Raw genomic sequence first — 12,724 nt, forward strand, 5'->3', positions numbered from 1 at the left:
TCCACTTTACAGTAAGGTCCCACTAGCTTACATTACTTAATGCATTAACTAACATTAGAAAAAAAAGAAAACCTTTACAGGTACAGTTTTATTATTAATCTTAGATAACGTGGTTGATATAAATAATAATAATTGTTATAGTTAACAACCATTCAACTCCTACAACTGTTTATTTTTAGTTTATGTTAGGTTGTATCCATTAAATAATACTAACAGTTAACTAACGTTAATACATACTTTAGAAGCCTTTTTTATCGTTAGTTCATGTTAGCTAATGTATTTAAATACTGTTAAAAATGGACCCTTACCAAAATGTTACAATAGGCCAAACAATTCATGAAACAAAATGTTACTAAACATCGCACACACTTCTATTTTCTGACAAAGGCCTGTAGTACACCTACTGAAAAAGTACCACCACTCTCTTAAAGAGATTATTCATAATGCATCTTAACAACATAAAAACAATTTCTACACGCATAAAATCTACCTGCACTAAGCTTTTCACATAACGCTTATGTATTAGGTTTTAAAACCAATCTGTATATATTACCCAACAGACTTCAAGCTGTGAACACGAGCGCATTAGCATGTTTACTGCTGTGCCGTTGATGTTCTCACTCAACCTAACACCAGAGACGCCTGGAGCGATCGTGCTACAGATGACCTTACCATTCACTCTAGCCTCCCTTGCAGATGTTATTCATTCTCCAATGATCATGTGTGTTTGACTTCAGGATACCATTATCTTATCAAGCTTGGTAAATCCCTACTGACATAAATCGTAGTTTCGGCTACTTTCACAATTGTAACTAGAGTAAACATGCCAGTCGAAAGGAAACACAGATTCGCTTTGCCTAAGGTGACTGTCTGTCTGTATTTCCAAGAGCTTCCTCAAGCTGTCTTTGTTTGTGGAGTGCAGACTGTTTGAAGCAGCCAGTTTAGCCCCTAGTGGACAAAAGCCATATTAGGAAATGCAGCTGTGATATCATTTTGTGTGTGTGTTTGTACAGCTGCAATGACTAAAACTAAGAGAGGATATTGTTGTGTTTTATTAAGAGGGATAAACTCAAGGATTAGTTTTTTGAACATAAAGAGGGGACAGTGGGTCGTTTGCTGAATCCTGAGCTTCTTTGGTTCAAAAGCACCATGGGTAATAGTGTGGAATAAATACACACCCACCTGTCTGCAATCTGGAGGATGCCTCCACTCCAGTGTGCTTAGCTGACATGTTTAGACAAGTTCATTAGAGGACATGAGCTAGTTTGTAACTGCATGCACATGTAAATGCATGAATAACTCTAAAACAGGGGTCTTCAACTTTTTTCATGTCAAAGACCCCTTTTTGGTTATAGAGATGCAGCAAGGACTACCTGTTATTACTGAAAATAAAAATGTCTATAAAAGTTTGTTTTTACTGTATTTACGATTTTGTTTAAGGGGTCATCGGATGCAAAATTCACTTTACATGTTGTTTGAACATAAATGTGTGCTAGAAGCATGTGTACACATCCACCCTATAATGATAAAAATCCACCCAGTGTTTTTTTTTTTTTTTTTAATCCCCATTTTAAAGTCCTCTCTCTCAATCAGGCTGTTCTGAGATTCCTGTCAGAATGACATAGTTCTGCACAGGCCACTCCCACAATAGTTGATTGACAAGGCCGTCTTACCTTAGACCCGCCCTCAGTGAGCTGAGAGCTGTCTGCCATTATGTGGAGTCCGGTGCAGGGGAAGACAAGAACGTCTTTGATTAAGCGATTGAGGTGTTCTGTTGTTGGATGTAATAATGAATATAGCAGTCGTAATTTACTCCCGACGGCTGAGCCGCTGAAGATGCAGAGGATTAATGTTACTTTCGTTTTTAAAGGGAATCCGCGGATCCCCGATCTTCCTAAATGCATCTGTTTTTATTGGATCTTCTTTAATATTTCAATTTAGTTTGTTTCATTATTAGTTATTAGTTTATTTCAATTTGATCAATTTTTGTACTAAAACTTATTTTATTTCAGTATTTTAAAAACATTTTTAATTTTCATTTAATCTTTTCTAGTTTTAGTTATATAGTTTTTCACCTCATATTTTTAAATCTAATTGTTTTTTTACTTTTAGCTAGCAATAAACAGACTTGTGCTTTTCCCCCCACACACATAAGTTTGAGATCAAATAATATTTCATGTTGATGCTGACATGATTTCACTAGACATTGTGTTTTATGTATGCTATAAATATGGAATGTGTCATTCGGTCGGGTTTTCTTTATCAAACTCACTTTACATAGAAATCCAGATGCCGTGGAAACTCCAGCTTTCCGGACAGGATCTTCTGGTAGATGCCAAAGGGATTATCATCAAAAAATGGTGGATACCTTAGAAAAAAAAAAGAAAATTGAATGACACTGAACAGGAAAATCCTTAAAGACATTTACTAGTGTCCTCTGTCTTTATCTGAATTCAATAAAGTTCTGCTGAGATGCCAAAAACGAATGCACAAACTTTATCTTCGGCTTAGACCTTAGTCCTGTCAGTTTAGTCCAATAAAAACCTCTGCAATTATTCATATTTCAATATTCGACTCAATATAAGTGAAAATTTAGATCATTTTTTTTAGATCATTCTTTTGCATTTAGCATCACATTTAGGTGTACATTTCACCTATGCATCCCTGGTGTGTGCCACTGGAGGAGGACTGCAAGGGCTGAGGGTGCTATTTAGGCCTCTAAATGATTACGGTTTACTGTGTCTCAGTATAATGCTTTTTGTCCATGCGATGTGTGTTCTCTAATGTCTGTTAGAGTGATTCTACCGCTCATACTGTGTAATCCATTACTCCTCCATTACAGACTTCCAGCCTCGACCAACATGCCATCAAACATCCTTGCAGTCTCAATGAGCTTGTGTTTAATGCCTGCATCCAGCTGGCGCTGAAAAGAGCCGCTGAATATGAGGGATAGATGAGGTGAGAGATGCTAATGAGCCTGTTACTAGGCGACCACCTGACGTCTCATGAGGGCACAGATCACTGACAATGACGGAACTCAAATGTCAACAGTGAAGATGAGATGACGAGACATACATCAGCAGCAAAATATAGAGTCAAAGAACCTGCAGTGATTGACACTGAACAAGCCATTACTGCAGAGTTGCACAACAGGGAGGACAAATGTGAGATGGCTTCAAAGAGTATTACACAGAATGAGGATAGTTCACCCAAACATGAAAATTTGCTGGAAAAGTACTCAGGCTAGCCAATATAGAGATTTAGTTTGTTTCTTCATTGGAGCAGATTTGGAGACATTTAGCATTACATCACTTGCTCACCAATGGATCCTCTTGCAGTGAATGGGTGCCGTCAGAATGAGAGTCCAAACAGCTGATAAAAACATCACAATAATCTACAAGTAATCCACATGACACCAATCCATCAATTGAAGTCTTGTGAAGCAAAAAGCTGTGTGTTTGTAATAAACAAATTAACGATTAGGGCATTTTAACTTTAAACCATTGCTTCTGGCCAAAATATGAGTCCATAATCCATAACAACACTTACTACAGTGAAAATGTCCATCCTTTTTGTCCTCTCACATCAAAATCCAATATATTTGTTTATAACTGATTTGGACTGTTTTCACTTGTAAATGGTGCTCCATCTGTGCATATTTCTCACCTGATTCAGACAAGTTGACTTCTTTTTACTAGAGAAAGCAATATTATGGATAAAGGACTTTTAGAGTTACTAAAGTAATGGTTGTTTCTTAAAATCATGCAGCTTTTCACGTCACAAGATTCACTTCACAGCTGATGTACTGTGGATGACTTGTGGATTGCTGTAATGTTTTTATCAGTTGTTCAGACTATCATTCTGATGGCACCCATTCACTGCAGAGGATCAATTGGTAAACAGTTAATGTAATGTTTTTTGTTTTTTTTCTCTCCAAATTATTTCTTCAAATCTGTTCCAATGACGAAACAAGTTCATCTACACCTTGGATGGCCTGAAGGTAGTGGAGTAAGCTATTCCTTTTAGATTTAATACTTAATTTAATTCTAGACCAACCATGTACCATTCATTCTTGACAAATAAAAGCAATACAAATATTTCAGTCATATACATTACTGTTATGATTGATTGATTGATTTTCTTTATGGAGTGGGTTAGGTTGTTTATCTAAACCCATAAACTTTTACTCAATGGAAAAGAACATTATAAACATCTACTTTTGGGTTTGACTGAATAAAGAAAGGTTTGGAATGACATTAAGGTGAGTAAATGATGACAGAATTTTCTATATCTTTAAAGGCCTCTAGCTGCAGCCTTCTGAAAGATGTAAAATAAGGTGGTTCCACATAATGGATTGACCAGGACTAACAGTACTGACTGAGTGTGGAAACCATAAACAAAGAGAGAAGCCAGGAGAGCAGAACTTGCAGCTATTCCATCTTGTGGGTGATGGAAAAGAGAGATGGAAAGGAAGAGACATATTAGTCTCTATAGTGTTACCGTAAGCAGTGGCCTGTGACAGGGGAAAAAAGGAGAATTATGAAACTGAAACTTTTACATAACAGCACAGGTGTCGCCAAGATTCCTCTGAGAAAAACATTTTAAAAAATTGCTCTTGAACTCTTGATTTAAATATTGTACTATAACTAAAGCCCGGCTCACACTGTGCGATTTTGGCCACGATTTGTTCGTCTGAGACAAATTTTGAAAATCTAACCTAAAATATTCCTATAATCCTAGGCTAAAATCGGTTGTCTAGATCGCTGGTTTGACATGTTCACCGACAGCCGATTAATGGCCGTTGTGATCAATTTTTTCCTCCGATTAAATTCTGGCAGTGTCAGAAGATTTCATCTCCTACGACGACCGTCAAACCAAGAACCAATAGGAGCACTGAACTTGATGACACAATTAGCGCGACAACTTCAAACCATTCATTATTTGTAAAAACAATATATGTACAAAGTAAAGTTTACTTAAGTTTATTTATTAAGGGGCAGGATGTTTAAACTCGAATAACAAAATTACCTCAAGTTCGCTCTGTAGAACTGGAAGTCCATAAAGTCCTCTTTTGCCCAGCCATGACTTACTCCACACACGTTGTCTTTTTCGTTTTTTTTTTTTTTTTTAACATCAAGGCATGTAATTAATAAAACTAACGCTACACGTTGCTGTTGTTTGCTAGCTACCATTATAGCGAGAGAACGCGGGTCACGTATTGATGACGTAAAACTCCGGACAAGTCTTCTTGAGTACGTCCGTTTTTATCGCGTCTTGACTGTCGTACAGTCTGACATTAAGACAACTGAGATCCTACAGTCTGACATGGGGATCATGTTCGTACAGTGTGACAAGCAACAATCGCAAAAGACTATTAAAAATCGCACAGTGTGAGCCCGGCTTAAGACTGTAAACTGATTTAAAAAAATCTAATTACTGACATGATATACTGATTAATCAAAATAATTTATATTAGTCAATCAATTATCAATAAATTTACTGATATTTGCTAAGAAAGACATTATTGTGGCAGACAAGTTGTGTTTAGAATCAATATGTTGTTTGTTTTCTTTCGTTATCATTGAATAGGCCTGAATTTCAATCAGTCAATCTGTCTGTTTCAACACAGGATACATTATTGAATTCCACTTGGAATATTTTCAAATCTATGATGCAAATTAACATTTATTTATGCATTGTGTCTTGCTCTTTTTCAGCACCTCATGCCACGACTCTAGTATTTTTAAGACACTTTGAAAAATGTGTTTTGACTTGAGACCCTTGCACTCTGTTACACTCTATACAGCTGTTTTTGAACTCAAGGGCACTCTGCTTTTAGTAAATGTGCTTGTTGCCTGTAAAGTTCCTAAAAATGTAATAAAAATCCTTATTACAAAGTTTGTACTGTATATGGGTCAGAAGATGATATAAAAGATGTATATGTAGGACATAAAACGTATAAAGACCTCATGTTAAATCAACTGGGTTTTTTTGTTTGTTTTGCTTTGTCTTGTTTTCAGAATTTAGGCAGCCATAGATGTTTCTGTAAGTAATGGCTTCTGCCTAGCCATCCTACTCCACAGCCCAGACATATGAAGATAACAGGATATTGTTGTCATATATATATATATATATATATATATATATATATATATATATATATATATATATATATATATATATATATATATATATATATATACACACACACACACACACATACATACACACACACACACACACCCACCCACCCACACCCTGTACTTTTTTCTTTGGATTGCTGTTATGGTTCCCTAGCGTCTCCACTAGTTACTTACGGCTGTCAATGTTTTCCATGGCCAACCTGTTGTTTTGGAAATACTTAGTACCCCTTTCCTGATTTGTACGTACTTCCTCTTAACAAGATTCCACACATCAGTTGTAAGATCTTTGCAGGCAATGGCTTCAGCAATAAGAAATACCTGTTTTTTTTCAGGAATAATAAGCATCACTTAAATGACTGGAGGATTTTAATGATAAAAAGATCTGCTGTTTTAACAGGTTTGTTTCAATGTTTTACAGTATATCCATTCCACTCTACTGTTCATAAGTTTGAGGTTGCTAAGATATTTTGTAATATATTTTTTTTTAGTTTTTGAACGTCTCTTATGCTATTTTTGGATTCAGGATTTTTTTTATGAATAGAAAACAATTCTAAATGCCTATTTTTGATCAATTCAATGCCTCCTTAATCTTAATTTTGAAATTCTGATCAGTAGTGTAGGTGATATCCCACCCCTCTCCCATTAAATCAGATTTCCTTTAATGAAAAAAAGTGTAGATTGTAAGGTGAATCAACATGGTGCATGGCCAGAAAAGCAAATCTTAAGCAAAAAAAGCAAAACTTGTTTTACTGAGTTGCCAGTTACATTAAAACCAGTCGGAAAAACAAATGTACATCAAATTTTACTTGAACTCTGAAGCTAATCAAGGAGGTGATCTCTCTAGAGAGCCCAGAGTGAGACTAGAGTTTCTGGAAGCAGTATGTGTTATTTCCTATTGACCCCCCTACGATTTGAGTGTGAGTTTCTCTGTATCTTTCTCAATCTCCAGACATGTGAAGCTTCTAACCCTGTCTCAATCTAAAATACTTCTGTTTTTTATTTACCCTGTTTGTGAACAATTTTTTTTTATGCATTTGTAAGATAAGTTTTTGACATTTTCACCAGTTTTGTACCTACATGTAGCTAGGTCTGAAATAGAATAGCACCAACAAGACATTTGCACACATCCACATATGCGGTCACTGCGTTGAGGTTGCGATCCTTTTCATGGCTCAATCCAGGAGGAGTCATTTCAGCTCTTGCTACATTTTCCGCGAAGGAGTCTCAAACGACCTTTTACATACACAGACTAGCACACTCACAGTCTCAGAGATGACTGAAGGGAGCTTTTGTATGTCTGGGCAAGCTGTGCCTACGTTCATGTGTCTGTCTCTTGAAAAAACAAATAAGGGACCAGGTCTTTTTCTCTCACTCACATGCAGGAGTCAACACTTCAAAAGAAGTCTGGGATGAATGAAGAGGTTGGGTCACTTTTTCCTCCACATGAGAGCCTGTGAAAGCTCAAGGGTAGGAGATTTCGAGGTAGGAGAATGGAGCAGTTTGGATGGGATATACACTACAGCATCCAAAATTATACCAGGAGGGAAGAAGTTTAGTTTCACACCGCTTTGGAGTCCATGTGACAAAATGAACACCTTTACTTGTGCAAGACAGAGATTATGCCAAAAGAAATAAAAACATCATGTATAATTTGTCCAAAATGTATCTACAAATTTTGCATGCTGTTCTACCACACATTTATGCCCACATGTGTTGGTAATAAGAATTTAATCTGGATGTAATCTTTTTGTAAACAAGATATATTCCAAGAAACGCATCCGCCCCCTGAGATATTGTAAATATGAACAGATTATCTGTGTGCACATTATATATGCCAGTTTGTGGACACTAAATGTAGGCCGCAGGGATAAACGTCTAGGCAAATAAGGATAAATATAATATGGATAAATATCAAGGCAGCACTGAAAGAGGCCATCTGCGTTGAGACATGCACATAGAGGTTTGGGCCTTTGGCAGAACTCAGTGTCTAATATTCCACTGCTGCCCTCTAGCAGGTGTATATTTGACAATAGCTGATTTTTCCTGACCAGAAGCCAGTACAAATGTACAGTCGGAGCCATACAGGATGAAATAGCAAGTGTTATTTTTCTTCATGTATTTATTCATGACAGCTGGTTTTGGTCAAGTAGCCATTAGTCTAAGGGCAGTTAAATTATACATGGAAAATAGTTGTCATAAAATAGGATTTGAAATTCCCCTTTTTTACAAACACGTGAAAGTTACGCACATGTGATGAATTTTTAAAATATGGAAATTCAATTACGGAGTTGTTTTGCTGTAAATCAGGGGTTTTCCGACTCTCAACTAACCCAGTCACTTCCAATAATAAAAATATAGATATTATTGGTAAAACTTTGTAATAACATCATTACAATATACTAAGCGTTCAGGTCATTAGCTAATTTTCCTTTAAATTACTAAATCGTCATACAAATTCATTCAAATCTACTTTATACATCTCTGTGGAGCCCCTGAAGTAAATTACAAACATTCAGGGCTACACAGATTCCTGGTGTAAAATGTTTAGGAGGTGATCATAGTGCCGTCTTACCCTGCAAGCATTTCAAAGATGAGAACACCCAGAGCCCACCAGTCAACAGCTCGTCCATGACCTTTACTTTGAATCACTTCTGGAGCCAAATACTCAGGAGTACCGCATAGAGTCCATGTCCTGGAAAGAAAGAGAGAATAAAATAGTGATGGACATACAGAGAGGGAAAAACTACAGGGTCTCAAATTCTTAGACCACTGGGATCAAAATCTGATTTATACCTGGAAATAAACGGAATATTTTAGGACTATGAAAATGACAAATAAAGAACAAATGTGTATAATTATGTACTATTTCTCAGCCAGTAAATGAATAACATTTTTCCATGTTAAAAGGATAGTTCCCCCACAAATGAATTTAGTCACCATTCACTCACACTCATGTTGTTTCAAACCTGTATGTCTTTTGTTCGTCTGTGGAACACAAATGAAAATATATTTTTAAAATTGTAGGAAACCAAACCTGTTTGGTGACCAATAAAAAATTTGCAAAATATAATTTTATGTTTCACATGAGAAAGAATGCCATACAGGTTTGTAATTATTTAACTGATATAAATGATGAAAATTTGTATTTGTGGGGGATTATATCTTCAATAAAGCATATAATCAAATATCAATCCTAAAGTTTAGACCAATAAATTAAAGCAAAAACATTACAACATTCTGAAATCTTTGTTAATTTTTAATGCAAATATTCACTTAAATCATTATACTTCGAATAATATTGTCATGAAAACTCGTGCATTTCAATAATGGCCTTTTGTATAAGTACGAGATACATTTGTGTAAGTAATGTCAGCCAGTCATTATTGCAGAATAATGATCAGAAATCCAAAATAAACGAAAGGGTTGAAAAGTTATTCTGTGATGACCAGTCTCCATTGTCATACTTATAGCTATTTACCATAAATAAATAAAGTATTGCACATGAAATATTGATTTGTGTTGGCTATATATTTAACACCATAAAAATAGATGCATAACCAGTGTAACATGGCCCACCTACTACAGTGACTGTTTAGATAGCACACAGAGGGGTGTAATTACACTACACCTTGTGACAGCTGGCTATGTGGACCCGGATTGTATTGGCTGGTGTAAGGTAGAGACAGTATATCCACTTCAACCCAAGGATACTATAAAGCGTAACTGTATATTGAGCTAGAAGCTCACTGTACTAGAGGGTTTCTGATTACACAGAGTAGCTGCAGCTCCATGGGGTGAAATGACAAATCTGTGTTTGTTTGGGGACATGGGGCTGGTCGATAAACGAGTCTGTTGACCTGTCCTTCAGCAAATGGCTGCCCTTTGCTTTTCTGTCTGGACATGGTTTTGTAACAGAATTATAAGATTGTATCTGTTGATACCAGAATGTCAATAAGGAGATGATGTATGTAAAGGAGACCATTTTTCTGGTTTGAGCTGCTGATCTGATTTCCTATCAATACCAGTATCTCAGTATAAGGAAATGATGAGTAACATAAATGCTATACTGGAGATGTCTCACAGAAACGTTTTGCGGTTTTATCAGATCTTTAGCTCGACCTTCTGATTGTTCTAACTCCTGGGTCTTCAACCTTTTTTAGGACAAAGCACATTATACTGTATAAGTATGAGAGTATATAACTTTTTAACTGGGCCAATAATAACATACTAAAACAATATAAATTTTCTAACTTAACATTGCAAAGTCCAGAGTTATGAACTTGTCACTTGTACATTACATTTGGGTACACTTTATTTTAAGGTGTCCTTGTTACAGTGTACTTATACATTTAAGTACAGAGTAAAATTAATTAACTACATGTACATACTACATGGTTAGGGTTTGTCTTAGGGTTATTTAATTGAAATTATTAATAATTTATTGTTATTATAATAGTAAGTACATGTAACGTGTAACAAGGATGCCTTAAAATAAAGTGTTACCAAACATTTTTAATATGAGAGCAACATTTGCATTTAACATTTTGATTAATTTTATTTAATATTTTATTCAACATTAAAATAATATGTATTTAGTTTTTTCAAGGGTTGTCTAAATCACATCACAGAAACGAGGTACCTCAGGGTTCAGTGCTTGACCCTCTTTTATTCTCAATATAACCTCACTGGGCCATATTACTGCTGATACTATCATAATACTGCCATGGTGACAGCAAACTTACACAAAAAGGGGTCCAGAATAGCTTGCATGCATGTCTCTCGCAGTATTTATATTCCTTCTTTTCTTGCTCTCTATTTCAGTCTCTTTCTGTACTCAGCTGTCTGGTTTTAGTTCTTCTCTCTGTAATAGAGAGGGTTAGTCTCCCTTGTGTTAACTGAAGCCTCTCAATGTCAGCTCACAACAGCATTCCAATGAACTGTGAGAGAGGTTTGGTGTGACGTGATTTTCGATTTATGTTTACTCTAATTATATCAGACTGCATACTAATTGGAGCAGCGAAGAAACTGATCCGGTTATCAAGATCAGATCCTGTTATCAATATAAGCACAACTGATGACTCATTTAACAATATGTTTGTCTGCATGGCTGTGTTTATATGTCTGACTAGAAAAGGTAGACCTGTCTGTGTTTTATTTAACTGTTACTCTTTGCTGTGATGGCTGACTATAGTTTATATCATTGCTGTAACAAGCCTGTAAACATCTCAAAATTCACAGTCAAATTTTCGTAAAGAACCTTTAGGACATCAAAGCTGTTCTGATGAAGGTGACTTTTTTTCCTCTTTATTTTTTTTAATTTTTGATTGGCCACTTGAAGCTGTGTAGCTAACGTTTGACAAGTTCCCTCCTTCGCCCACAAACATGACCACAATAAGAGCCCTGTAATTCATCAGTAACTCTGACAATAATAAGCTCTCATATTGAGCAGACATTCTGACAAGATGATGAAAGAAAAACAGATAAAAAAAGCCCTAATGCCGCCTACAAGAACAAAAAAAAAAAAAAAGCCCTGATGCCTGAACTAGGACTGGATTTTTAAAGTCCTCATCCTGTCCTCTTTTTAACAATACAGGTGCTTTAAAAGACCATTGATGAAAGTAAACGGCAATTATCTCTGAACAAAAAGCCAAATGCAAATATAGCCACCAGGTGGCATTGTTGCCACATGACTGTCTGTGCAGACGCTATCTACTCAGACTGGAAAAGCCAAAGCTGTTGCTTGCAGGAACAGTTGTCTTCTCCATTGGACCGGAGGCACTGCTTTCAGTTTCTATATGTGGGTCACTTGCACATCAGAGTCAGACCACTGATGATCTGGGGTCCTTCCTCATGCACAGAGAAACAGAATGACGACCCACGCTTACACATCAGAGGGGTCAAGGCTTGCTCTGAGAAAGCACTGCAGTACTCTGCACTGCAGATGGACATACACACACATACAAACACACAATCTCTTGTTCTTTTACTGTTTTTGAGTTATACTATCAGGGGGCACAACCAGAGGGATTTTCAATTTCAGCAAGGTTACTCTTAAATAGGTCTATGGTCCATTGGTTGCACTCATTCAGAATTAATAACGGTGGGTTGACTGATGCTCTAGGGGGCCAAACTAAGCCTTTTTGTGTAAAAGACACTCATATTAGGACAGCTTTAATACCCGCAAAGAAGAAATCCTATATGTCTTTGTAGGGGATTCATGCTTCATGATTGAATGAAGGCATTCATTTGGATATTTTGAAGAACGAAGAGTGACATGGTGGTTCGTTGCTGCAATATATTCACGGACATCACAGTTAAGATTCTGAAAAACTGAATTTGATCCCCTACAGAATTTCAAAGCGGGTCTAACGGTTTACATTTAACAATGAGAAGAATAGGAATGTTAAAATGCCATGGAATGAAGGTAAAAATCTGCAGCATACCCAATCCAATCTTAAAATCAACTTTAATCTTCAAGGACACAAACTTCAGATAACTGCTGCTCAGCTATCTCTCTCTCCCTGGTTTATGTACTTAAAAATAACTTCAGAAGATTTCACAACATCAACAGATCTATCTAG

At 36.2% G+C, this 12,724-nt stretch overlaps 1 protein-coding gene across 1 annotated transcript in view; it reads right to left on the reverse strand.

Moving 5' to 3' along the window:
* The window catches only part of LOC306872530 (cAMP-dependent protein kinase catalytic subunit PRKX-like), a 45,491-nt gene that overhangs the window by 6,370 nt on the left and 26,397 nt on the right, over positions 1–12,724 (reverse strand). The window contains exons 4-5 of the mRNA XM_079421135.1: positions 8,716–8,835; positions 2,273–2,368 (exon numbers count right to left, since the gene is read on the reverse strand). Coding sequence (XP_079277261.1) covers positions 2,273–2,368; positions 8,716–8,835 — 216 coding nt within the window. The remainder of the gene's footprint in view (positions 1–2,272; positions 2,369–8,715; positions 8,836–12,724) is intronic.

The sequence above is a fragment of the Barbus barbus genome (genome assembly GCF_936440315.1).
Source record: "Barbus barbus genome assembly, chromosome: 7".
Classification (NCBI taxonomy): Eukaryota; Metazoa; Chordata; class Actinopteri; order Cypriniformes; family Cyprinidae; genus Barbus; species Barbus barbus.